The 27598-nt window shown below is 52.6% G+C and overlaps 2 protein-coding genes across 3 annotated transcripts; one reads left to right on the top strand and one right to left on the bottom strand.

Annotated features, from left to right (window-relative positions):
• Positions 1-220: 220 nt before the first annotated feature.
• On the bottom strand, positions 221-12239 carry CENPM (centromere protein M). The gene is made up of 6 exons (XM_014868465.3): positions 11955-12239; positions 11332-11411; positions 8590-8682; positions 7212-7291; positions 5948-6039; positions 221-968 (listed from the first exon to the last, which is right to left on the bottom strand). The coding sequence occupies exons 1-6, from the start codon at positions 12009-12011 to the stop codon at positions 828-830; spliced, it is 543 nt and encodes a 180-aa protein (XP_014723951.1). The 5' UTR covers positions 12012-12239; the 3' UTR covers positions 221-827.
• A 3557-nt stretch (positions 12240-15796) lies between these two features.
• On the top strand, positions 15797-19997 carry SMIM45 (small integral membrane protein 45). Of its 2 annotated transcripts, none has more exons than XM_044778796.2 (2): positions 15797-16193; positions 18717-19997. In XM_044778796.2, exon 2 carries the CDS (start codon positions 18731-18733, stop codon positions 18935-18937), a length of 207 nt encoding a protein of 68 aa, XP_044634731.1. In that variant the 5' UTR covers positions 15797-16193; positions 18717-18730; the 3' UTR covers positions 18938-19997. The 2 variants fall into 2 exon arrangements, with proteins under 2 accessions (XP_044634731.1, XP_070362904.1); XM_070506803.1 differs by lacking the exon at positions 15797-16193 and adding an exon at positions 17809-18479.
• The last annotated feature ends 7601 nt before the right edge of the window (positions 19998-27598 follow it).

Here is a 27598-nt window from a genome sequence, read left to right as displayed (position 1 = left end):
ACTTCCACAAATTCTAACTAGACCCAAGGGAGAAGAAAAGCATAGTCATGGCACAATCTCACTGTCAACCCAGAAACTGCCCCCCGGCTGGCTCATCTCACGTAATTCTCACAGATTTATGAATTCACAGCATAATTCCCGGATTTTCACCAGTTTTTGAACTTAGCTCTGTGATTTCAAATACTAGTTACTGCTCATTGAGGGGTCCCCTGGCACCGTGTAAGGCATTGACACAGTTTATTATGCGAGACACCAAGCATGCAAACAGGCGTGGGCTAACACTTCAGGCACAAAACCTCTGTCGTTTCATTCAACCCTCACCACGCAATGAGGAGAGGAGAGTGCTGTCCATTTTACACCTGGGGAGACTGAGCCTCCAGGAGGCAGACCAGGTTATGTGGGAACAGCAAGGTTAGGACGTGGAGTCAGACTGGGCTCATGGGGTCCAAGCCCTCCGACCCGAGCCTGCTCGTAATTGTTCTGTCATTTTCCTCATCAGCAAAATCAAAGTAGCGGATGAGAACAGTGATTTCCAAACTTTGTTTAGCTACGGACCTTTGTTCAAATGAAGTCTTAAGTGGAGATGTGGCACATCAGATGGATAAAGACCTGGGGCTCTGCTGGAGTGGGAAGGGGGCTGGAGTCCCACCAGCTGGGCGCCCCACCTCCCCCAGCATGGCCTGCTGGAGCGCAGGGGAGTTTGGCCCTGTGGGGCACTGATCGCTGACCCAGAGCCTGTCAAGCCCTGATCCGGGCTTCAGCAACAGTGAATGCTTACTGAGCCAGGCACCCAGCCGTGGGGTGGGGCAGCCCGGGGGCCGCAGCCCTCACAGGTCCTCCAGGGAGGGGTTCTCAGAGCTCCTCAGCAGGGACAGCAGGTTCAGAGCCGACAAGCCGGGCACGTGGCCAGCGCAGATCTGCAGCATACGTACCAGGCGCTGTGCCATGGTGGCTCGAAAGCCTTCCACCTGCAGAGGAAGAGCAGAGAACAGTGGGAGGCAGAGCTGGGGGCCAGCTCTGCTCCCCTGATGCAGAGCAGATGCACAGGCTGCCAGAGGTGAGCTGTGGGAGGAGACATGGGGCCAGCCCAGAGCACCCTGCCCACCACGGCCATGCCCTTGTCTATGGCACACTGCACCAGGCAGCTTCCAACCACCTCAGCGTACTGAATCCTTTTACCACCCTCCAGGGACACTGAAATGAAGGCTTAGCAAGCAGGGCTGGCGAGGTCAGGGAAACCATCTAGAGTCACACAGTGATCACAGAGCTGGGATCTGAGCCAGGGCTAGTCCCACCAATGCCTGGGAGGCACAGGCCCCAAAGGCTCCCTTACCTGGGATCTGAGAAAGACACTCAGAGGGATGGAAAAGAGAGGTGGACAGAGAGTGGTCCTCCTCAGGGATGGGGAGGTGCCATCGACAAAGAGTGCCTTTATCAGGGCTTTTGATGGGCCGGTGGGCCCAGAGGAGCTGTGGGATTAGGTAGGGGCAACAAGACTATTCCAGGGCCTGGTGCCAGCAAGTGCTGGGCAAATAAGAGACCCTCCATAAATGTTTATCGAAGAACAGTGATGCTCAGACGTCCTCCCCTGGCCAAGGGGTGGCCTCAGAAACATCTTCTCCTTCCTTTGTTCCCTCTCTAACTGAGGAAAGGCGAACCATCAACCCAGACACCCAAACCAGAGACCGGGCATCCTCAAGTCCTCCTGCTCTTGCTCCCATCATTTGTCACTCGTGATCTCCATGGTTCTAAGTCCAGAGGTAACATCTCAGTCCTCATCGCACAGCCTCATTCTCACTGAGATTCTCCTCTTGGCAGAATCTGATGTAGCCGCTGCCTCTCTCTTTGAAATGCTTTTTCTACCTGGCTCCCGGGACCCCCACTTACCCAGCTTTTCCTCCCACCTCACAGGCTTCTCCCTCCTCTTTATCTGATATCTGAATGCTGGGCCCCAGGGCTTGGCCTGTGCATCTCTCCTCCCAACACTTGCTCCTTAGGTGACCTCATCCAGTTCCACGGCTTTAAAACCATCCAATTGCTGAGGATGCCCAAATTACATCTCCAGACCTTTCCTCCAAATGTCAGACACACGGATGCAGCTGCCTACTGGATTTCTCTGTAGACATCTGACAGACCCTAATCTTAGCATGTCCAAAATGGAGTCCCTGGGAGCACCCCCAACCTACTCCCTACTGTCGTCCCATCTCAGCCAAAGGCAACTCCCTCCTCCCAGCTGCTCAGGCTGAAAACTCCAGAGCCATCCTTGCCTCTTCTTGCTCTCCTGTCTCACATCCAAGCCATGAGCACGTTGTATTGGATCCACCCTGGAAACACTCAGGGGACCATCCCGTCTCCTCTTCCCTGGACACTACCGAGCCTGGGCCACTCTTAACTCTTCTAGAAATAGTCCCCGGCCCCATCTCCCTATTTCTGTCCTTGCTTCCTTCAGTCTACCTTCTTCCCAGCAGCTGGACGGATCCACATAAACCCAAGTCAGGCTGCCTCCCTCGCTGGCCCCACACCCTCCAGCAGAACCAGTTTTATTCCAAGTAAAAGCCACTGCCTTTACTACGACCCACAAGGCCCTCCTGACCTGGCCCTGGTCACTCTGGCCCATCTCCACGGCTCTGCCCTTTGCTCTGCTGCAGCCACTCAGGCCCCTGCGGGACCTTGAACTCACCAGGTAAGTTCCAAACTCAGGGCCTTTGCACTGCTCCCACCTAGTGTGCCTTCCACCAGGCGTCTCCACACTTGCCTCCTTACCTCCTTTGAGTCTTCACTTTGACGGTTCACTTCACTTAAGGGTCACTTTTTTTTTTTTAAAAGATTTTATTTTTTTCCTTTTTCTCCCCAAAGTCCCCTGGTACATAGTTGTATATTCTTTGTTGTGGGTCCTTCTAGCTGTGGCATGTGGGATGCTGCCTCAGCGTGGCCTGATAAGCTGTGCCATGTCCGCACCCAGGACTCAGACCAACGAAACACTGGGCCGCCTGCAGCGGAGCGCACGAACTTAACCACTCGGCCACGGGGCCAGCCCTTAAGGGTCACTTTTTTAGTGAGCCCTCCCAGCCCCAAGTCTCCCTATCTAAATCTTACTGCTTTACCACCACCTGACATGTTGCGTCCCCATTCTCTAGCACATTACACATTCTACTTCCTTACATTGTTTCCTCCACTAGAATAGAGCTGGGATTTTTTTTTTAATGTTTTGTTCTTTGCTGCATCTCTAGAGCCTAGAACAGTGTTTGGCCCACTGTAGAGCTGTAAGAAGTATTCGTTGAGTAAATCCTCTTACTCTAAGTTCTCTGGCTTTTGCTCTAAAATATACCTCCAAGCTGCTGCTGTTCTTGCTCAGCCTCCACGGCCTGCCTCCTGCAGCAGCCTCGTCCCTGGGCCTCCTGCCTCTGGCCAGGCCTCCTCAATCCACACATCACACTCCAGAGACGTGTCCCCAAAACCCAAGTCTGACCACAGCATGTCTGCCACTGTCACCTACAGGAAGGAATGCCTTAAATCCACTGCCAGGCTTCTAAAGCCCTGCAGATCCTTCTGCTGCTGCAGACATTACATGCGGGTCTATCTCGCTAGATTCCGAGAGAGCAGGGCCAGTGTCTCACTCATCCGGGTTCTCAGGGGCCAGCACAGGGCCCTATGGGCAGAGCTAGGAAAGAATCTCACTGGGTGAATCCCACACCTCCCTAGGTGTGTTTCTTCATCTGTAAAACGGGGTTAATAATCTCTGCCATGCAAAGGCCTCAAAATATGGCAAGGCTCAAACTCGACTATGCAGAAGAGGAGGAGGGTGCCCTGAAAAGGACAACATGGGTCTGAGGAAGGATGACTGTCCAAACACCGGGTGCTCCATCCTGGGAATGCCAGGTCTCTGTTCTCAGCAGGTCTGCTGCTGGTAGAAATAAACAGCCTGCCGCAGGCCTTTTCTTGAGTTCTCAGGCTCCAGGAAAACCCAGGACCTGGTATGGCCTGCCACCTCCTGGCCAGATACAGAATTGCACCACCCATAGCAAGGTTAGGGAGCACCACAGACGGCCGGGTACGCACACCAGCGCTGTGGGAGCAAAGACTATGATTCCCCTTCAGAGATAAGACTAGAGCTGTGCAGGGAGAGGCAGTGACTTGTCTAATGCCACGCAGTCTGCAGGCTACGATGGGCAGACCAGCCTCCTGGCTCTCCCGCTTACTTACTAGCTGGGTGATTGTGAAGCAAGACCCTTCTCTCTGGGTCTCGGTTTTCTCAGGTTCCTTGAGGAAAGCCTAGCAGGGGCCTGACAGAGGCAGGCACCTCAGGTGTGACCCAGACTTCAGGGTCCTATCTGTGAGATCAGAGTGTTGGTCTAATCAGGGGTTCTTTTTTTTTAATACCATTTTTTTTGAGGAAGATTAGCCCTGAGCTAACACCTGCCACCAATCCTCCTCTTTTTGCTGAGGAAGACTGGCCCTGAGCTAACATCCGTGCCCATCTTCCTCTACTTTATATGTGGGACGCCTGCCACAGCATGGCTTGACAAGTGGTGCATATGTCTGCACCCAGGATCTGAACCGGCGAATCCCCGGCCGCTGAAGTGGAATGTGTGAACGTAACTGCTGAGCCACCAGGCTGGCCCCTAATCAGGAGTTCTTAAAATACTCATCAAATAGAAAACACAACTTCGTGACACAGTAGCATGTGCAGCTTTACGGATACATTGAATGAGATATGGGGCTGGTCTAAGGACCACTGCAATGCTGGAGGGATGAGACCCGCCCCAATCCTCATGTGACACGGCAACATCTGCCACTTCTATCAGTAACAACTGCAGATTCGGCCAATACCATCGACATCTCTTGCCTACATTCATAATCTAAATTTCACTTAGAGGTTAGCGAAAAAAAAGAAGTAAGTTTTTTCTTGTCTAACTTCACAGATCCTCTGAGTTCTATCCTCAGACCAGAGGGATCCACAGACCCCAGAACAAGAACCTCTGGTCTAGACGGTGGTGAGGGACCACGTGCTGACTTAGTTCTCTCTGCAGTACATCACTTTGCCTTTGGGAACCGGTACAAGACCCAGAACAGAGCAGAAACACAAATCTTCAAAACGAACCTTAAAACCAATAAACAGACCCCAAACCAACTGAGCAGGCCTGGTGCATGGGTGGGGCAGCCCAGGCCCTGGGAGCCCTCAGCAGACCTTCCATTGGGAACAGCAGCAATTTTGGGGTCCTTTGCTAAAGGTCCTAAAGGACCCTAAAGGACCCTTTAGCAAAAAGCCATCAGGATTCATACTGCACAGAGAGGCTGAAGAGCAAAATTTACCAGCAAAATAGAAATCTTCTTTGCTACCCTCCTAATTAGGGCTCACCTTGTAAGAAACACCAACAGCAGTGTGTCAGGGCAGAACCAACACCATACCGTATCCATCTAACCACTACCCACCCACCCACCATCCCTGCTGCCTGAGGGATGCCCAGCCCTGCACTGGGACTGGACAAGGTCTGCAATCCAGGGAGGTAAGGGGGACATGGGGCGTTCTGACTGCCAGGGCGACTTGAGGATGCACTGGTTAATGAGACAGACAAGATGCCTGGCCTCACGGCACCTATAGCCCAGCAGGAGGGTGAGATACTAACATGAACCCACAAAAACATACACAGACTTAGCTATGAGCAGAGAGGAAACAAAGCAAAAGTAAGGTCACGAGTGACAGCACAAGTGACGAGACGAATGCATAGCATCACCTCACTTTACATCTGTGCACCCCAAGGCTTACAGTGTCTCACTCAAGGTCACAGCCAGTGAGCAGGACAGCCAGGATTCAAACCAGGATCTTGCGTCTCCACCTCAGGACCCCTCTCACTCAGGGGCTTGATGACCCTCCAAGAAGCGTTCCCGCCAGGCCCGCTGTGTGCTGACTGCCCTTTCCCTGCACCAGCGTGATCAGTGTCCTCACCTCCAGGTCACAGAAGAGCAGGGGGCTTCGGTAGGTGTGGGCCAGCTTCACCACGGTGTTCCGGTGAACGCTGCAGTGGCTCTCCCGCCCAGCTGCAAAGAAGCCGCGAGTGCAATGGGTTGAATTCCAGGAGGCACTGGGCAAAGTCATCCACGTTCCCTCTCTGGGCCTCGGTTTCTTACTAGTCAGTGGGGTGACAATCCTGTTCACCTTCTTCTCAGGGCAGTCAAGATCATCAGATTAGAAATAAGGCTGAAAGGGCTTTGAGGGAGGGCTCTATGCAAACATGAGTGTCCTCATCTTTAAAGAGAGGATCATAACAGCCCCGATGCCTGAGTTACTTAGAGATGCAATGAAGGAATATATAGAAATGATCTGGCATTCATTTATTCACCAAGACTTGTGGAGAATAACCTGTACCAGGCCCTCCGCCAAGGAGCTCCCAGTTCAGCTGGGGGGCAGACAGGTCAGACACATCACAGGTGTAGGTGGATGGGTGGGGGTCTCCAACAGACGCATGCATGGGATGGATACCCCGAGGGCCCAGACTGCAGGGCTGGTCAGGGGCGCGTGCCCCAGGAGGCAGAAAATAGGGGTTTGTTAGATAAAGAAGAGGAAAAAAGCACTTGTGAAAAGCCATATGGTCTAATCACAAAGGGTATAGGCTGTGGACTATGACTCTAGAGGTGTGGAAATCAGCTCTCCCACTTTTTAGCTGCGGGGCCTCAGGTAAGTGATATAACCTCAGGACTAGTTTCTTCAGCTATAAAATAGAGATAATAATACCCGCGTCAAAGGGCTGTTTGTTGTGAAGATTAGGTGATACAGAAACACAGCAACCAGCAGTGTCTGGCGTACACTGAGCGCTCCACAAGTGTGGGCTCCTATGATTGCCACTGTGAACATTACGATCTCAGGAACAGCACGGCTTGTTCTGAGAACTACAAGCTGCACCAGAGAATGGGAGAGTAACAGGAGGTGAGACTGGACAGGAAGGCAGAAGCCAAACTGCAAATGCTTTGTGTCTTTACAGGAGTTTGGAATCTACTCTGAAGCCACAGGGAACCACTAGGCAACTCTAAGCAATTAACTCAGCAGAATGATCTGCTCAGATTTGCTTTTAGAAAGACCGACAGCAGGTCAGATTCCAAAGCCCATGTTCTTTCCAACAGCCAGGCTGCCTTAGCAAGGAGGCCACTACAACACCCAGCCACACACTGCTCTCGGTGTGGGCTGGGCAGCAGCAGGCGGGGGACGCACTTACCGCCCGTGGCGAGGAAGCCCACCCTGCCCAGGAAGAAGGTGGCATCCACATGGTGCAGGGACTCCTCCACGTTCCGGAGGCTGGGGTGGCCAGGCCAGGGTGAGAAAACAAACCAGAAGACAAACCTTACAACAGAGAAGGCAGATGCCCCCCTCCTCATTCCACAGAGGCCAGAGAACGAGACGAGGTGACAGAAAATAGCCCTAGAGGACTATTTTGTCCTTTCATTTTTTTTTAACTACTTTTAATTACAAAGTAACTCAAGCCTGTAAAATAATCAAATAGTAAATATGGATGTATAAGTAAAAAGTAAAAGGCCCCTCTCTAGTACTACCCGTCAGTCTCAACTCCCCAGAGGTAACCACTGCCAATAGCTTGGGGTGTAATTCTTCTCAAATTTTTTTCATATGCAACTACACATAGTGATACGTATAAGCATCTGGTTGGGTTTAGTTGGGTTCGACGTATCTGTCACCTTCTTCGGAATGACCTCACAGTACCACTTTCTGACTATTTTCCCAGTGATGGACACTGACGTGCTCTTCAGTTTTTCCCCAGGACAAAGAATGCTGCATGAACGTTCCTTTACATATGTCCTTCTATATCCTTGTACAACCAAGTGTTTCTGTTTCTGTAGGACAGAGGCTAGAAGAACGGCTGGGTCACAGTGGGTGTCTTTAAAAATGTATATAGGCAATGTCAAATCGCTCTCCAATAAGGTTATAGTATTTACAGTCATATCAATTATATGAAAACATGCTTTTCCTCTAAACAAGGGCACTCTGACCTTTTGGGCCAAGGCTTTCATTCACTGGTGTCCAGAGAGTGAGGAAGGAATCTGGTGTCTCCTGGCCAACAGCCATCTTGGTCAGAGGGCCCAAGCCAAGGTTTCAGCCTGAATGAACAAGGCCTGAGGCCATAGCAATGATGGCTCTGCACCTAAGTGTCCCTTTTGGTGAACAGAGGTACCTCAAGAGCGACAGATCCACTGAGCCAGGACCCCCTGGCAGCCATGGCAGATCTCAGCCCTCTCTCAGTCTCCCATGGGCCTAGTCACTGCTGACTAGTTCCAACGGGTCAGGTAGCGAGTCTGCACTGAACCCTGATGCTACGGGTATCTCGTGTTTCTATGTCTGTCAGGGACACAGAGTTGGCCTCAGAGAGCATTAGCTGAATGACTGATGACACCGCCGGGATTTGCCAGTGTCTTTTTGACATCATGTACTGTCCACTGGCTCCCCCTTCTTACTCCCTAGGTTAACCCCAGGCAGTCTCTCCCTTTCTCCTCTCCTTCTCTTCACAAGCAAGGTCACCGTCCCAGTGTACCCCTAAGCCAGCTCTTCTTGAGCCGTGACAGCCCCCATCCCCTGGCTCTCACCTGTATTTGCTGTGAAGGTTGACCACAAACATAATAAGGTCAATTCGGGGCCGAGTCACATTGGAAGGCAGAGGGAGGGACTTTGCCAAGTGGCTGAAAAACAAGAAAGTGCAGGACTAGATATCCGTGCCGCCATCAGAGTGATTGTTCACAGGCTGCCCTTCCTAGGGGAAGAGGCCAAGGGCTCCACACCTATTCACCTGATACCCTCGTGGGCAAGACTCCTAGGGGAGCACAGGTGCAGGGCAGAGCTGGTCCAGTCCACACTACTCCTGTCCAACTCCATCGGGCAGGAAGGAGCTCTGGTTAGTAACCACCTTGGCAAGAGGGAGTTCTGGACATAAGATGGCATGGGGCTAGCCAGCTACACTGCATGCTGCGAGGGAGACCAGGCTCAGAAGATGGGTGTTGGACTGTGATGTTTAGGGGTTAAGACTGAACCCCTTTGGAGTGTGACAAAGTGAGCTCAAGTTCCAGTTCAGTGCCATCTACCAGCTATGTGACCTTGGGCAACTCACCCTCATCATCCTCCTCTGGACTTGGTCTCTGGTTATCAAATACCTACCTGAAGGTTTTTCTTGAACCCTCTACTTCTGCCCATTTCCACTTATTCCAATTACCCATCTCCTTTTATCCCCCAGCTTCTAATTCATGAAATACCAAAAAGTACAAAAGTTAAAAACACACACACTCCTAAAAGTCCAGTTACTTAGAAATTACTAGTATTAATTAACATTAGAACATTTTTCTAAACATCTCTTCATGTACATAATGTATACACATTCAGATACTTGAATAGATATAATCTAAAAATAGAATAGTATGAATTTAATTTTATTTGAATTGGATGGATGTAAAATAACTAAAGTAGAGCTAGAAAAAATAGATGAAAAAATTAGTAAGTTGGTATCATTTTTAACTATATGTTCCAATTTTATCTATATTAGATTGAGTCTCTATTATGAAAAATGAGAAAGTTAACAATCTTATAATTTACCCTAGAATTTGACAAGACATAAATGTATATTTACATTATTATTATTGTTATTATTATATACATATATATTTTGCTCTAACTATAACTTTGATCCAGGCAGATGAAGCTGCCACTCTGGAACACTGCTGATCGCCATGGGAGAGGCATAGGGCAATGAGGAGGGTCTCTCACTGGCAATTAAATGCTTCAGCAATAGAGATCACAATTTTTGCTCACAGCTCATTGGTCAGAACTGATCACATGGCTCCACACATCCACAAAAGTTTAAATGCTCCAAATGTGGAGAGCTGGAAGCATTTGGCAACAGAATCAATGGTTTGCGTTTCCTGCCTAAAAGTCTGAAGAACTATTTACCCTTGAACTTCAATAACTTAACCAGGATATAATGTGACAAAAGTATTCTGTATCCATTTTTCCTGGAACAAGATATATTTACGCTTTCTAATGGACAAATTCAACTCTTCATTCATTTCAGGGAAGTTTTCTTCTACTACATCTTTGAACGCTTTTACGGTGATTTTCTCAATGCTTTCTTTTTTGTAAACAACTTAGTCTTCAACCACATGTACTCCGCTCATTGCTGTTTCTAGGCATTTATTAGATAGCTCTCTAATGGTATTATTTTGGGCCCTTTTTTGCCCTTCGCCCTGTAACCTTTTTCCTCTCATTCTGTTGTTTTATCATTTCGTCTTTGAATGCTTCTTTTAAAAACTCATGTTCTTATCAAGTTTCTCAATGGCACGAAACACTCAAGAAGGAGATTTCTTCTCCTTTTCCTGTACATTTTTCCAGAGTGGGTACTCTATCAGATTTTTGCATGTCACGTGACTAGCCCTTTTTCAGCAACAGTTTCCATGATACTTCTTTCCATCTTGTTTATGCTCAATACAGGCAATTTTGTCCACATTTTCCATTTACTCTGATGCTAATTAAATGAATTTTTAAGAATCCTTTCCTATTTCTGAGCTAAGGGTTTGAGATTGTTGGTTATTGTGTTTGATGTTCTGTAGCCTAAGAGTCTGGGAAGATGGGTAGAGCACAGATGGACCTATGAACAATTTGTATTTAGAGGGAAAGGATTATGTCCTTCACCAGAGATTCTTTAAAGGATTGTAACGGGGCTTATTCTACCTAGTAAGGGGCATTCCCAATTCCCGTGGGGGAAATACCCTCTGGATTTGGATCATTCTCCTTCAACACGGACCCCTGGAGCTTATCCTTCCATCAGGGAGAATGAACCAACATATACTCAGTGACTTGATCCTGCCAGCAGCTGTTTTCTACTCCCCATGAATTAGAAAGAGGAAAACTAAATACGCTTCTTTAGTCACCTTTTCTCCAAATACGGGGTGTCTCTGAGCATCTACTCTGTGCCAGGCACTGCTCAAAGCACTGGGGATTCGCCCGAGAACAAAAGTCAAAGTCCCTGCCCTCAAGGGGATGGGACTGGAAACAAGCAAACAGGTGAACAAGGACATTTCTTATGGTGACAAGCGCTAGAGGAAGACTGAACAAGTGTGTGACAGAGGGAGCAGGAGGATGCCTAGGATGAGGAGCTGACACGTGCAGAAGACGTGAAGGAGCCACCCACCAGACGCCGCCGGCAGGGCTGGGGAGGACCGACCGCGCTAGGATGGACACCCCGAGGGGCTGGCCTCTCGGGCGGCCCCTCTGCTCTCCTTCACGCCCAGACCCGCGTTCGGGCCACAGCCGCGCGATCGGACACCCCAGCCTCCGCTACTTACACCTTCAGCTCGGAGGCGCAGTCCTCCTTGAGCATCGCATCGGCCAGCTGCTGCAGCAGAGCATCCTCCGTGCCCACCAGCTGCCCAGAGAGAGGAGGAGGCCGACTGATACCGGGCACCGCGGTCCCGCCCGAGGCCTGGGATCAGGCACGGGCCCAGGGCAGCCGCGACACCCAGGACTCTGGCTCCGGCTCCCACCAGGCACGCGCTGACGCCCGAGGTCTGCACCCGCTCGGGGCCCGTCTGCCCAGCAATTACTACCTTCCCGGACCCTCCCTCGGACGGCCTGGCTTCTCCGGGAGGTCAGACCCTGCGACCGGAGGAAACCAAGTGCCCGCCCTGCGCCCACCTCAGCCACCCTGCACGCTCCCCGCCCGCGGCCTCCCCGCCCAGCCACCCACCAATCAGGAACCAGGAAAGAGCCCGCCGCACACCTATTGGTGGGGGCGTCTCTTAGCCTGAGAGAGCGCTTACTCCGATTGGCTGAGAGCGCGGCTCTCCCGCCCACCGCTCCCCTGCCGGAATAGCCCGCGCCAGCACCTCAGAGCACGCAGACGACCGCGCGGCTGAGGCACTGCGGAGGAAGAGGGGCGGGCCGGGGTAGCGGGGCTGCTGACGCTCACCAAGATGGTGGCCGTGTTCAGGCCAGGCAGCTTGTCCAGGGGCCGCAACACCGACATCCCAGTCGCAGGCCGAACCGCCGCTCTTGTGGTGCGCGCCCGGCTTTCAAACCGCCCCGACGCCCGCCCCTAGTGCGCGACCGAGGGGCACGTGACCCTCTTTGGGCGGGGCTTCGTGGAGTGGGGCGGGGCCCTCTTAAAGGAAGCGCTACCTCATTTTCTGAGGGAGAATTCCAGCGCCGGCCCCAGGCACTTAAGGTGCTGCCCATGGGACAGGCCTTTTATTTCCTGTCTCGGAGAAAGAAAATATTCAGTGATTCCTGCGTTCATTTTCGTTCACTCATGCTCATTCGCCATATTCTTGATTCCTTCCAAACCTGCCCGTCCCGCGTCTTCTCCATCTCAGTTGACTCCATCCTTGCAGCTGCTCAGAACAAAACCTTGGGATCATCCTTGGCTTGTCTTCTTCATACCACACATACAATCCGTAAGCAAGTCTGTGGGTTTTAAAATGCATCCTGAAGCTGACCACTTCTCACCACCTCCGTTCCACTATCAGGACAAGCCACTGTCATCTCTCACCGGGACTGTTGTCACAGCCTTCTCACTGACTCCCTGCTTCCACCTGGTCCTCAGGGCTGCCACTATTTACTACACAGAAATAAGATTCATCCTTTTAAAACAGAAGTCAGAGAAGGCCACTTCTCTGATCAAACCCACCAGAGTTCCCATCTTACTCAGAGTCCATTGCAAATGCCTTCCATGGCCTTTGAGACTCTGTGTGTTCTGGCTCCTGACAATCTCCCTGGGCTCATCTTCTGCTCTTCTCCCTCCAACACCCCTCTAGCCGTGAGGGCCCCTAGGCTGTTCCTAAATAGTCCAAGTATCCTCTGACCTCAGGACCTTTGCCCCTGCAGTTCTCTCTGGCTGAAATGCTGTTTTCCCAAGTAGTCTTATGGCTTGTTTCCTCACTTAATTCGTGCTTCTGCTCCAATGTCACCTTATCAGAGGGGGTTTTCTTAACGACACTGTCTAAAATATCAAGCCCTCGTGCCACACACTCCCTGTTTCCCTGTTTCCCTTTTTCTGCTTTATTTGCTCAGTAGCAGTAATCTCCGTTTCACATATCATCAATAACTGTGCAGCCTCTGAGATTTTACTGTACTTACGAACTAATAAACTGTTACTAAATAACTGTTACTAATAAAGTAATGAACTGTTACTAATAAAGTAATAAAGTAATAAACTATAAAGTAATAGTTGGTTACTATTTCATAGATGCTGGCAGAAGACATGAAACTCCTGTGTCAGAGACAAAGGACTTTGTTACTCATGGTGAAAGCAGTAGCCAGGGCTTCATGTGTGTTTGTGTCAGTTCCCCATGTCCCTCAAGTCCCGCAAAGGACCCATCATGGATGCCCGTACACCCCATGGATGGCATTACAGGAGAGGAACACAGAGATTAGAGATTCACTGCTTTCATAGTGAGTGGTAGGAATGCCTGTTCTTTGTCCACGTGGGGCGAGATGTTACTCCATCCTGCAAGGTTACTTGCTGCAAACACAACCCTGAGACACGGAGATGTTACTCCATCCTGCAAGGTTACTTGCAGCAAACACAACCCTGAGACATGAGATGTTACTCCATCCTGCAAGGTTACTTGCTGCAAACACAACCCTGAGACATGGCCCTGGGGTAAAGAGCTTTCAGGACCTTGCTTTCTTGGCATACCTAGCAAGAACCTGCAGGGATGACGCTCAGGGCCCAAGGCAGACTGCTTCTCCCAACAGTTAAGTAATTACTTGCTCATTGTCTGTCTCTCCAACTAGAGCACAAGATACATGAGGGCAGAGACTTGTCAGTTTGTATGTCCAGCACTTTAAAAAGTACCTGCTACATGGTAGTGGCTCAGTAAATATTTGTTGAATGAATGGATTGATCTAATCCATTCATACATTCTCAGTAGTGATTCTTTCATCATTTCCTACCGAAAACCTAATGCCCCACCCTGAGAACATGGATGAATCAGACATCATTGATCAACTCAGTGTAATGGGGGAGTCAGACAGTGATCACACACTGTGTTCAGTGCTGTGACAACTGGGAGAACAGAGGCATGCTCCTTGTCTAAGCTAAATCCTTCCCACTGCAGACTAAACTCATAATATCTTGCTTAGAAAGAGCTGGAAGTAAATAGCTTCATGGAGCCCCTGCCCCAGCACAGATGGGGCTTTGGATTCCCCACAGCATGAGGTGTGGAGGGGGTCCCTGAAAGTCAGGGAGCAGTGAGTGCTGTGAAGATGAACTAAGACGGGTGGGGATGAATAGAGATGGGTAGGAAGAAGCTCCTTTAGGTCAGGGGAGGCCCCTCTAAGAAGGTGATGTTTAAGCAGACCCTGAATTCACACCACAATCATGATAATGAACATATCCTTTACCCCCAGAAGTTTCTTCGTCATCCCTCCCCTGACCCCTCTCGGTCTTCCCACTCCAAACTATTGAAAAGCACTTAGGCAGCTTTGCTCACAATAGTCCCACACTGGAAACAATCCAAACATCCCTCAGTGGTGAACAGATACACAAGTTGTGGTGTGCTGATACCTGCAACGCCATCTGAAATCAGATCAGTGGGAAGGGGGTGACCGGCACGAGGCAGGAGGGAATTGTCTGGGGTGATGGACGTATTCTAGACATTGATCTGCGTGGTGGTTGCACAGGTGTATATATAGGTAAAAATTATCAGTTAAGGTTTGTATTTTACTGCATGTACCTTATTTCTCAATAAAAATCCCTCTGTGAATTCAAACTCACTCCCCTTGCCCCATATATGCTGGAGAGGACCCCCATTTTTGTAGGGGCCCAGATGGTCCCAGAGTTGGCAGGGTGTCTAGGGGTGGGGGACCCAGGGTCCTGAAACCATCTCACCCACCTGCCTGTCCTCAGGTTTCTGGGAATGGACTCCCTGGGGAGGCGGTTCCTTGAAGCCTCTTTCCTGCCCCTGGGCCTCCAGGGCTGCTCTCTCCTCCTGAGACAATGACCACTGCTGTGTATGGCGTGCTCACTGGGTGCCTGACACCCTGTCTATAGAACAGGAGGGAGGACCAGGCTTAGGAGGTGGTCCCCTCTGCCCCCACCCTGACTCCCTGGCTTTGTCACTGAGAAGGTGAGTGACCTAGAAGGAGAGGGTAAGCAGCTTCACCTCTCTGAACCATAGCTGCCTCATCCCACAGTGGGCTATCAATACCAACCCAGCTGCGGGACTGGATGAAGTGATGTGGGGGCCACGCCTGGCAATTGGGGTGCTCAGTGCCTGGGAGCCACAACTATCCCAGGCCATATCCCAGCCAGGGGGGCTGCAGGGCTGGTGAGGCAGAACTGGGAGGGGCAGCCCCTGCACGGGGGCCTGAAGGCCAGGCTAGGGCTCCAACCCTGGCCTTGCAACTTTCTTGCTCTGTGACCTTCGACGACAAGTAAATGAGTTAGTGTAAATAAAGCACTGAAAGCAGAGTCTGGCACATGGTAAATGCTACACTGGACCAATGTGTCCAGACTCTCAGTCTCAGTCTTGGTTCTTCTCTTTATAACTTCATATATATATATGACCCTCATTGACTCTATTGGTCACTGCTTCTGTGTCCTCACCCACTTGCAAGGGACCCCAATTTCTCCCTACCTTCCAATGGCAAGCCTCTGAACCCTCCCAGTTATCTCCGCCAGGGAACTCTCCTCTCCAGGCCCACCACCTCTCGGGCCCAGCGGCCTGCTGGGTGCCTCCCGTCCCTCTCCAAATTCCGCCAACCCTGCCCTGTCTGTCATCTCTGTACCACATGCACAGTGCAAGGGATGCAGAAGAGAAGGCCGGTTGCCAGGGCAACAGAGGATAAAGCCGTTGCTCTGCCAGGTTGCTGATTGGCTGAGACAGGTCCCTCCTCCTGCCATCCTGAGGGTGGGGGGCAGAAGAAAGGGTCTCTTCGTATGGGCAGGGAGAGGTACCAAGGTGCCAAGCCAGCCCAGGACGGCCTCTTCCTGGCCCAGTCAGAACCCCTGGGCCTGAGAAGCTCTGACTCTTGTAAGGGGCATCGCTTTGCCCTTTCTCTGCCTCTAGCACCCAGGGCGGCTGCAGATGGCAGTGTCTCTGGGGACAGCAGCTGCGACTGAGTCCCCGGGCCGACGCTGATCTGCCCAGGCCAAGGTGGTGTGCTCAGCACAGAGCTCCCGGAACAGACATCTGCAGGCCGCGAGGTGGGTTTGCGGGCACGCGGGGGGGCCACCGAGTGGTGCCAATGGCTTGGGAGGCCGGGAGGAGGCTCTGCAACCCTCACACTGTCCCGGACAGGACCTTGGCTGGAATGGGGCTGAAAAATTCCTTATAGATCATCTGGTAACTGCCACCCCAACCTGTCACTGTGCATGGGGAACCTTGAAGTCCAGAGAGGGTGAGAAGTGGCCCATGGTCACATAGAAGGCCTGTGAGTGTTTTGTTTCAGCTAGCCAGTCCCCTGAGGAGCCTGGAAAAGGTCTAGGGGGTCCTCAGTCTGCCCTAGAATGCCTGGAGTTTTGTTCACAGGGCTGGAGATGATGGGAGACCCTGAACTCTGCTCCACAGATCCACAGCTTTGCAGCTGAAATGGCTTCTGCTCAGCCTGAGTACCACATTCTCAGGTTTAAGTTGCAAGGAGACTGGGGCCCTGCTTGGGGCCAGGGGAGGAAGCACAAATCACCTTGGCTTCAGTCAGGCTAGTTTGCAGCAGCCTCCCCGCTTGGGGTCCCCTTCCCCACCTCCCCCCAACCCAGGCAGCACCAGGCAAATCTGAACTCTGTCTTTGGTGCTCCAGAAAGGCAGCTGGGCAGGAGGGCGCTGTGCCAGCCCTGACTTTGGGCCATTAGCATACTCTTCATTTTATTCCTCCATCAATAGGGCACTTGAGACATTGTGTGTCCTTCAGAACAGCCAGTGGGGAGCCTGGGGGGCAGGAGAGGGGCTCTGGATGGATGCAGGACTGAGAGGTAGCATCTCTCCCTTCCCTGGGTCACAGCCCACCTCGCAGACCCACCTGGAAGTGGGGGGACAGAGGAACGGGAGTTTCGAGACAGAAGTCCAAGAAGCTGGGGCTTCTCTTCAGCCTGCTCTGGAGGTCACTCCATCCATCCCCTTTCTCCCCTCCCCAGAAGCCAAGGTGCGCCTCTGCTCATTTCACTCTGCTCAGGTGTCTTTCCCCACCCTGGAGGACTCAAACCTTAGGATATCGCTGGGGTTTGGGGTCCAGCTCTGTCACTACCCAGCTGGGTAACCCCAGGCAAGTTAGTGAACATATCCGGGCTTTTGTTTCTTCACCTGTAAAATGTGGACAGGCCTGTTGTAAGGTTTGTGAAGGCATTCTTTTGTGTGTGTGTGTGAGGAAGATTGTCCCTGAGCTAACATCTGTGCCAGTCTTCTCTATTTTGTATGTGGGATCCCCCACAGCATGGCTTGACAAGTGGCGTGTAGGTCCACACCTGGGATCTCAAACAGGAGGCAAAAGGATTCCAGGGAAAATGAAAGCATATACAAAGATGGGGACTGCATGTTATGCAGGTGCACGTAGGTGACTGACAAGCAGTTCCATATGATGGCACATAGGGTGGGAGATGAGGCTGAGGGGGTTGGCAGAGAGCAGATGTGGGCACTTTGGGGCCATTCTGAGGAGTCTGGGTGTGTACAGGTTTGTGAAGCACCTTTCATTTTCCTGCCTCCCTGCCTCCTGTTCACCGGAAGTAACCATGGTTAATACTCACTGAGCGTTGATTCTGTACCAGGTGGTGTTGTGCTAAATGCTCTGTAGGTACTGTCTTGCTAAACATTCACAGTGACCTTGAGAAGTGGGTTCTATTTCTATCCCAATTTTACACATAAGGAAACTGAGGCTCAGAGAATAAGAACGAACTGCTGTGTAGCACTCATTATGTGCCAGGCACTGGTTCTGAGCATTTTACATAAATTTACTCATTTCACAGTCACAATAGTCCTGAGACCTAGGAACTATTTTCATTCCCATTTTACGGATTTGGAAACCAAGGCCCAGGTTTTTTGGGCTAGCGCCTGCGTCCATACTCTTATAATTATGAGATTGGGCGTGGGCCTGAATTCGGGAGCCTGTGTGGGCCCTGTTGACATCAACCATGTCCCCTGGGGATGGGCGTTTGTTCATCAGGCTTTCACTAAGCCACACCTGGCTAGGATGTGCGGGTGGCCGGGGACCCACTCATCTGTGAAGGGCCTGGCCCACGGCAGCCTCTGCAGCTGCGCAGTCAGAGCTGGGAGGGGCGGCTCAGGGGAGGCATCGCCCAGGCTGTCCTTTACTGAGTGCCCTGAGGGATCAGTCACCTCATTGAATCCCCGCTGGGACTTGCACAGAGGCTCTGTTAGTGTCCCCTTCCACAGGGGACGACCCCGAGGCCCAGAGAGGTTAGGCAACTTGCCTGAGGGCACACATGCTGGAGAGGGACTGAGCCAGGTGGGCTTTCAGCTACAAGCCTCCATCTCAGAGGGTGAGTAGGAGCTGGGTGGGCCCCCTGTGGTGGGGGCAGCTCTGTGCTTGGTCAGGGGACACAGCTGCTGAGTCACCATGTGGTCTTGATCAGGTACTTTTCCCCACTCTCCTGGGCCTCCCACCTATAAAGTGATGCTCAGACCTCCTGGCTCTGTGAGGCCAGCGTGTCCCCCTCTGGGCAGGCAGGCAGGACAAGGCGCACCTCTGCCGGCTCTCACTGCCTGTGTCTCGGCAGCCAAGGCCGCCGCGATGCCGCACTTCCTGGACTGGTTCGTGCCTGTCTACCTGGTCATCTCCGTCCTCATCCTGGTGGGCTTCGGCGCCTGCATCTACTACTTCGAGCCAGGACTGCAGGAGGCGCACAAGTGGCGCATGCAGCGCCCCCTGGTGGACCGTGACCTCCGCAAGACACTGATGGTCCGTGACAACCTGGCCTTTGGAGGCCCCGAGGTCTGAGGTGACCACCTCCGGTGGCCGGGCTGGGCGGTGGGCACCGGGCACCCTCTCCCACCCTTCACAGCCCGGAGACCCTGGGACAGAGGGAAGACAACGACTCCTGGTCCTCCAGGCCGTCCCTCGGTGGCCTGGGCCCTCCCAGCAGAGGCTCCTGGATGCTCTGGGGCCCCTGGTGTGGAGGGATGCGGCACTGAGTGCCTTGAGGTGTCGCTGCTGCTGGTTCAGGGCTTGCTCTCCACGTCAGGCCAGCTCACCCCATGGCCGCCCTCCCCAGCTCTGGGGACATCCCCCACTGGCCCCCAGTGCCTTTGTGCTGCCCAGCACTCCTGCCACTCCTCCTGGAGTCAGGGGCTGCTGCCCCTGCCTGTCCTAAACCTCCAGATCCCCTTTTCCCACCAAATGCCCAGTTATACTCAGCTCCCCACTCCACCCAATGGCACTGACTCTGCAGCTTCGTGTGGCTGGCTCCAAAGCTGACCCAGGGAAAGGGCCCCATTTGGAGAAATGTCAGCTTGGTCCAGCCCAGCCCCATCCCTCTGGACTCAGGCTTGGCACTGGTGAGTGTGCGTGGTGGGATGTGCAGAGGGGCAAGACCACAGGGGAAGGAAATGTGTGTGTGTGTGTGTGATAGAGAGAGAGAGAGTCTGGGGCGAGGGGACAGGCATGGGGTGGGAGGAGAGGCAGGTATGCGTGAGAGGGAGAGTGGGGGCCCCAGGCAGGGTGGGAGATGGTGGGCACGGGGCGAGCTCTGTGGGCGCCAGCAGCAGTTCCCACCCCCGTCCCTCTGCTGGATTTCCCCATCCCTCCCCTTCCCCAAGGCTGAGGTGGCTGGCAGGAGCACCTCCCCCCCCCCCCCGCCACCCACCGATCCTGCACTGAACATCCAGGGCCTCGAGAATTCAGCACCCTCTGAGCCAGGCCCCTCAAGCCCCCAACCCAACCCTGGAGACCCCTCCTGTGTGGAGCACCATTGCCTCATTTTGGAGATAATTTTGGCCCGCCTCACTCTCCTCTGGGGCTTCCATCTTAATTTATTGCAATAATAAATCCTTCATGACTATCTTTGCAGGACTGTCTTCTTTCCTGAAAGTAGATCACGTCGATCACTTCACTGGGTCCTCATAAAAAACACGATACCTCCATATTGCCCATTGTAGGGGTGGGCACACTGAAGCCCAGAGAGCACAGAGCAGAGTTTCTCAACAGCGGCCCTACTGACATTTGGGACCCGATCATTCCTCTCGGAGGAGGCTGTCCTGTGCATTTGTAGGATGTTGAGCATCTCTGGTCTCTACCTACTAGAAACTAGTAGCACTTGCTCCCTCCTCGTGTTGGGATAACCAAAGATGCTAACTGGAATCCCTGGGTAGAAAACCAGTTAGGATATACATTTAGGCACAGAGAGGCAAAACAGTAGGACCTTAAACCAAACTGAATGTCCTTTCTTTCTCATGGTGCAGTCTGTGGGGAGGCGTCAAGAGCTGATCTGGTGGCCGGGTACAGTAGTGTTCAGGGTCTCGAGTTGCTCCTCTCTGGCTGCTTCCCTGTGCCTGGGATGTTGCCCTGGCTGGCAGACCCCAGAGGGCTCATCTGCATCCCGAGTAGCAGGGTGGAGGGAGGATGGAGGGGGCCGCCCCCTCCCTTGGGGATACTCCCCGATGGCTGTACCCCTTACTTCCTCTTATATCCCACTGGTCAATACTTACTGAGATGGCTACTCCTGGCTGCAAAGGAGGCTGGGAAGCGTAGCTTCTAGCTGGGTGGCTGTGGTCCATTTAAATAGTCCATCTCCTTGACAGGGGGAGAATGCGTGGAGACAGCTCCCGTTTCATTTTTGTAGGGATTTGCTGAGGCCACAGGCCAGTGGGCTGAGATTTGGACCAGGCTCCTTACCCTAGACCAGGGTTCAGGCTTGCACACACCCCATCTCCGGAGTCAGGGAGCTGCCTTCTTTCACCTCAAGGAGCAGGGCCGCTCTTCTGAACCGGTGAACCCTGGGCCACTGAAGTGGAGTGCATGAACTTAACCACTCGGCCACCGGGCCGGCCCCTCAGCTGTCCTTTTTAAACCAATTGCCCAAGCCTGGGGCAGGGCCCTGTGTATGGTCCAGCTCGGGTCAGGGTCCACCTGGAACAACATGGCTTGGGCTTGCTCATCTCAGAACCAGATAGCTCTCTTGGGATGTTGTGGGGGGAAGGCAGGGTTCAGAAGAAATGATGTAAACTGTTCCCCACTCTCAGCCTAAACGCACCAAACAGACCCTGTTTGAGGTGGGCTGGGCTTGATCGGCTGAGCCCAGGAGAGCCTCAGGCTAGATCTGGCCTGCAGCCAAGTTTGGTTTGTCCAATGCGGTGTTTTGAAAAAATGCAAATTAATTGGCAACATTTATGTGTTAGGAGATTTCACATGAAAACCTCTTTCTGACTCTTTAAAAATAAAAATTCTGGCAACACTGGGTCTGAAGTGTGAATGTGTTCAGGGTTACCAGCTTCACAGCCTCACCAGAGAGGACGTTGACTGCTACCCTGCCCAAGCCTGAACGGTGGCCAGTCCTCCTCACAGGAGAGCTGCCTCTCTCCAAGGTCTGCAGCAGCGCCTCCTACCCTGTGCTGCTGAGGAGGAGCCTGAGTCTCAGAGAGGGTAAGGGATTTGCCTAAGCCTTCCGCTCTTTAGCCTGGATCCTTTCCCAGTCTTCTCCTCAGGGCGTATTACATACGTGTTTATTTACACCTGCTTTTCCTATAAAGGACCCAAGACGGTTTCAACTAGAGGAGCCACATAGATGGAGGTGGAAGGAAATATTCTGACTCTGAGTCCTGTTGTCATATTATTACTTGTCTCTGAGGTTCCCAGCATTCAGAGGGAAAAGGGAAACACAAAGAGGTCATTTTATTCTTATGTGGTAGAAAGGAGAGATTGACTCTTCATGAAAAATAAATTTTCTGGTTCTAAATACTAAAAAGAAATGTCTCAAATGAGATATTGAGAACAACACACAGATTGCATCCTCAGCATTTTTTACAAGAGAGAGTTGACCCAGATGGCAGAGCCAGTGTCCCTGAGGTGGATTTTTCCATCTGCCAGGGAATGCCAGAGGACTGCACTGAGAGGACCTGACCAGAGTATAAAACTCTTCATTTAAATTGCACGTTCTTGGGCACGTTTCCTTAGCTCTCAGATGCACAACTGAATTCACCAAGCATTTCTGTGTGCCAGGCGCTGAGAATCACAGATGATTACAGCCCGGGTAAATGTCCCCTGCTGGTGCCTGGCACTGTGCTCAGTGCATGTCAGGCCCTCTGTAGAGAGCTGGCTGTTTTCACAGCACTCCTGCCACGCCTGCCTCACTGGGTCATGGCAATGTCAAAGGAGACGGGGAGAAGAAACACTGTGCCTCATGCAGCTATCCTCCTGAGCCCTCCAGATGCACGCATGTGCCTGCTCTGCCACCCAGAGTGCAAAGGTCCAGAGGAATTGTCCCTGAACCCAAAGAGCTCACAAACTGGAGAAGCAAATGGATGTGTAAAGAGACAAATTACAAGACTGTAATTGCAGCAAGAGAAGTATGTGTGAGAAACAGAAAATGGAACTGAAGAAGTACCTACCTCCCGGGGCAAGGGTTTGTCAAGGAAGGTTTCCCAGAGGATACAACTACTGAACTGGGTTTTCAGGGATGAATAAGAGTTTTCGTTGTAAAGGGAAGAGGAGCCAGCAAGTGCAAAGCCATGGAAGATAGAGAGAACCCAGGCCTTTCTGAGAACTGTGAGTGGTGTCACGTGTTGAAGCACAGAACGCCAGTGAGTAGGTGGCGGGAGGGGAGACTGAACAACCAGAAGCTGGTTTTTCAAGTAAGGCGTAGGTCCAGGGAGAGAACCAGGGAGAGAGTCCTCCCAGGTGCCACCTCCTCCAGGAAGCCTTCCTTGACCACACTAGCAGCTTAATTACAGCCTTAATCTTGTGTTGTGATTTCGTTCACACGTCTGTGGAAGGCAGTGATGGCGTCTTCTCATCTCAGCCAGTAGCCTGCCTGGCACTGGGCAGGGCCTCCAAGAAAGCGTGCTTGTTGGATGAATGAGGCCAGTCTCTTTGGAAGTCTTGCCAGGGTCTACCCATCTGCCTGGAGACTAAGATTTTAGAGAGGCTTAGAGACTTCCTGGGGGCCAGGCTGTTGTGCAGGCTATTAAAACGCTTTGGGAGGTTTTGCAGAGTCCTGGGGGCTTTCCTTCCCCACCGTCTGGGAGCTGTCAGCATATGGTGGGTGTGTCTGGGCTGAGCCCAGGACTGGAGGACAGGAGGTGGGAATGTGCAGGCTCCCTGCGTAGGAACGGCTGCAATGTTCGGACTCTGGCCCCGGAGGGTGGCACAGACTTCTCATTGTTCCACCCCCTCAGCCCTCACTCCGGCTGAGCTGGAAGGGCTTGGAAAGGCTGAGAGATCAGCTTTGGGAGAAAAGCAGAGGCTGCAGGCTCCCTCAAAAGACTGTCACACTGTCAGTCAACTTACAGAGAACCCATAAGGTGGGAGGAGCTCAGAATGTGGAGCCTGGAGAACTGGGTGTCCAGCTACTGATTCACTGTGTGACCCTTGGCAAGTCCATCTCCCTCTCTGTATCTGCAGCTGTAAATGGCTGGAATTGATGTGGAAGTCACAGGAAATCACGAGCATAAATACAAATGGAAATCAGAATCACAAGGCAACAATGTTAACAGCTAACAGGATTGAGCTCATTGCACTTCTCACTGCGTTCTTACAACCACGCAGGTGGGTTGCAGTGCTGTTCACCAAATACTTCGGGCTGTTTAGCTCTCGCATGTGGCAGGGTTGCTCCTCCCTGTCTCCTTGTGATGGGTGGGGCCACAAGACTAGTTCTTGCCATTGAGTTGTGATCAGAAGTGAGTCCAGGCCAAATCATTTAATAGCTAGTGCACAATGCCCCTCTCTCCTTCCCTCTCCCGCAATGACCAGCAAGGCTCCACAAGGTGGCTGTTCCCTCAGCTTGGGTCCCAGAGTGAAGAAGACATGGAGCACAGCCTCGGCTGCCCCAAACCACAGTGGCCATGAAACATGCATGAGAAGTAAGTCTTTGTTGTTATAAGCCGCTGGGATTTTGGAATTGTTTGTTACTGCAGCATAATTTAACCCATCCTGACTGATACAATCCCTATTTTACAGATGAAGAAACTGGAGCTCAGTGTGATTGTGACTTGTTCAAAATCACACAGGTGTCACAAACCAACTTTTGAGACCCTAGAGCCTGTGCCACTTGTCTGGGAGGCCACCACAATGACTTTTGGCTTGGGTGGAGGTCTGTCCTCTGAAGCCACTTCCAGGCCTGGCAGTCTTTCATTTGGTGGGAAAGAAACTTGTGTACAGACACGAGGAGGTCATTGCCACCTTCAGCCATGAGAGGGCAGCTGAACTCAGGCCTGTAGTTACCGGGCAGGGGGTGTCCTCCAGGCCCCTCAACACGGGAGGAGAGAGCGGGGCAGATGCGCAGGGGGAGCACGGAGATGAAGGAGACTCAGTCCTTGCTCTCGAGGCCCTAACAGCCCGGCAGGGAGTGAGAGGGAGGAATTCTAGATCTTCAAGCTAGAAGAGACTACAAGAAGGCATCTGGTCCCTATTTGAAAAGGCAACCGAGGCCCAGAAGGGCAAGTGGTCTGACAGAAGTTGCACAATGAACCGTTGGCAGAAGTAGGGAGAGAAGCCAGGGCCCCTGACTTCAGCTCAGGTGTCTTCCTCACAGAGATAGTGCGATCCAGTGGGGGTGGCCAGGAAAGGCTCCCCCTCCCCTGTCCGTCCAGGCAGAACTGTGCCGTCCCCTCCCCCAGCCAGCTCTGTTCTCCCTCAAGTTGGGCTAGTCCTTGGGCCTCAGAGCAGGGAGGGAACGGGGAAGAACTCCAGACAGTGCCCCTCCCCCATCCACTGGACTTCCAGCAGGTTGCCCTGGTAACCAGAGCACAGCCAAGTTTGAAAACTTAAAGCTTGAAGGGGAGAGGCTGGATAAGAAGAGAAAGTCCCACGTCCACACAGTCACCATTCATTCAAGCATTTCATTCATTCATTCTACAGAAACTTATGAGGCTGATTCTTGCCAGGCCCTAGGACCCAGAGAAAATAAAATCCAGGCCCTTTAGAATTATGCTGTCTAATATGACAGCCACAAATTAAAATCAAATCAAATAAAAAAAAATTCAGTTCCTTGGTACTGTAGCCACATTTGAGTGCTAGTGGCTGTTGCATTGGGGAGCACAAATATAGAACATTTCCATTATCGCAGAAAATTCTATTGGCCAGTGTGTCTCCAGAAGCTCACTTGCTAAGAAGAGCAACACACAGGAAAATAGACCAGACCACACAGCGTCATGTGGACTTGGATGTCCTCACCAGCAAAAGGCAGGTGACGAGGCGAAGATTAAAGGAGATGCCAGAAGTATGCTCAGCCTAGTTCCTGGCTCAGGTGAGTGCTCCAAGGATGTGTTTACCGTCACTATGTCTTATAGTTCCTGTAAGGATCTGTTTACATACTCAGCTTCCTGAGCAGACTTCGAGCTCCTTCCCAGCCCTGGCACAGTGCCCGGCACATAGTAAGAGTTCAGTAAATGCAGCTAGCACTGTCACCATCATTATTATTACTATTGCTATGATAAAGGCAGCCCAGGGTGCTGTGGGAACAGACAAGAGGGCTCCAGCCCGCAATGCCAGAGCCAGGGTGGGTGGCCTTCTGGGTGTCCTCAGGTGCAGGGCTGGGTCATCTGCGCATCCTCAGGGCCAAAGTATGGGGTCCACGTGGAGTGACAGGGGCTCAGGGAACAGTCGTTGCAGCAGACAGCCCCTGCTTCAGCCCCTAGGGACTCCCGCTTGCTTGAGGAAAGACCTCAAGTGGGTGGGCAAGATGACCTGGGGGTCACAGGGCATGGGGGCAATGCAGAGGGAAAGCAGAAGTGAGGTTGGCACTGGGACCGCCAGTGTGGCCATATTCAGAGTAGCCCTCTTCTTACTGGAGACATCTCTCCAGGGGTCAGAGTCTGTGGAGGACAGAGCAGATTTGGGGAGGGCAGGCAGCAGGGCACCACCCCCTGAGTCCAGGGCAGCCCAGCTGGGTTGTTACAAGCCTCCCATGGCCCTTCAGGATTCCAGAGGCTCAGAGAAGCCATTCACTGACGCCCACTGCTGAGAAGCCAGCCCCTCCCTGCCCCAGAGCCCAGCCCAGCCAGGGATGTAGCTGGTGGGACAGGTCAGGAGAGGGCTGGGCCCTAGGCCTGGGAATTGTGGCTTGGAGGCTGCGTGGAAGCCCATGAGGGGACCAGAGGGACGAGGACCCTGAGCAGGTCACAGTGGCCAGACTCTGGGGACAGAGGAGGTGAGGGGCCTGCATCAGCCTCAGCTTCCCAGACTGAGGACTACTGGATCTTTCTTGTTCTCTGATGAAGGTAGGTGGGTATTTGTGTGTAGGAGGGAGGAACAGGACCAAGGCATCAATGGAGGGTATAGGCTCAGTGAGGGGATGGCGATTTGGTGACGTTAGAATAAACAGATCTCAGAAATCCTATCCTCTGGCCTGCTCTCTGTGTGTGGGTGTGCACATAGAGGGTAGATGTTTGTGGTTAAGTGCAGGGTAAATGTGCGTCTGCCCAGGGATGTGTGGTTGTGAATAAGGGCAGGAGGTCAGGGCTGCAGGGACATGCCAGGTGGGGAGGTGATGGAGGCTGGCACAGTCTTGGGTACAAGTATGTGGCTGGAGAGGGATGAGGGGCTGGGGCGGCACTGTGAGGGATGATACAGATCCCCTGCTCCAGACCTTAGGGACCTGGCTATAGGGTCATCCCCCCCTCTCCCATGATCCCTTCCCGATAACAGTGGCTTGGGCCCCGAAGCATCATGTCCCAGCCTGCTGTGTTGAAAGCAACAGAAACAACTTTCTTCTAGCCGGTAAGTTATATGGAGCCCAGAGTGCACATCAGCTGGTCATCTGGTGCCCCTGGAGCCCCTCTCGGGAATGGCTCACCTGCACAGACCACCAGCCAGAGTTCCCGACCAGCTTCTCTCCCCTCCTCCAGGCAGTCCATTGCATCTACTCCAGTGCTATGCCACCTTTCCCAAGACTACCCCAGCCCACGGAGTGTTTCAACAGCGTCCTCACCACTCTCTTTGCTTCACTTCTGTGCCCCTCTTATCCTGCTGTCACTCTTCCCCGGAGTGACCATTCCCACCTGCAGATCCAACCAGGTCATTTTCCAGCACCTGAGCACCATTGTGGCCTGGCCTAGGCCCCACTGCACCTGCGGCCTTGTCTCCCCGTCATCCCTGATACAGCCTAGGAGCCCCACAGTGGATTTTCAGAAGAATGCCGCGCTTCCTCACTTTTGGGCCTGCCAGGCGAATTACCCCAGCCCCAGGCCCAAATTCCCTCATTTGAAACCAAAGACTGAGCTAATGCTCTCCCGCAACGCTGCCCTCCAGCGTAGCCCTGCCTGTTTCACTGCCTGGCCGGTTCCCCAGGGGCAGGGAATGTGGCTCATTCACTGGACAAGTCTCCTCCGAGCACTCGTTACTCCATATCCCAAGCCTCACCTTCTCCAGGGCCCTCTTCAGCTCCTGCTCTGATTCTGGCTCTGATTCTGGCTCCAGCAGCAGGCCAGCCCAGCGCTCTTTCCTGGT

The sequence above is a fragment of the Equus asinus genome, chromosome 4 (genome assembly GCF_041296235.1).
Source record: "Equus asinus isolate D_3611 breed Donkey chromosome 4, EquAss-T2T_v2, whole genome shotgun sequence".
In the NCBI taxonomy this organism is placed as follows: domain Eukaryota; kingdom Metazoa; phylum Chordata; class Mammalia; order Perissodactyla; family Equidae; genus Equus; species Equus asinus.
This window is presented reverse-complemented; position numbering and strand designations above follow the sequence as displayed.

Coding starts and splice junctions, on each gene's coding strand:
- CENPM (XM_014868465.3), bottom strand. CDS start 12,011: ATGTCGGTGTTGCGGCCCCTGGACAAGCTGCCTGGCCTGAACACGGCC. Junction 6,040..7,211: donor GGGCTTCCTCGCCACGGGCG/GTAAGTGCGTCC, acceptor GCTTCTTTGCAG/CTGGGCGGGAGAGCCACTGC. Junction 969..5,947: donor TGCTCTTCTGTGACCTGGAG/GTGAGGACACTG, acceptor CTTCCTCTGCAG/GTGGAAGGCTTTCGAGCCAC.
- SMIM45 (XM_070506803.1), top strand. CDS start 17,894: ATGTGCCAGGCACTGGTTCTGAGCATTTTACATAAATTTACTCATTTC. Junction 18,480..18,716: donor ACAAGCCTCCATCTCAGAGG/GTGAGTAGGAGC, acceptor GTGTCTCGGCAG/CCAAGGCCGCCGCGATGCCG.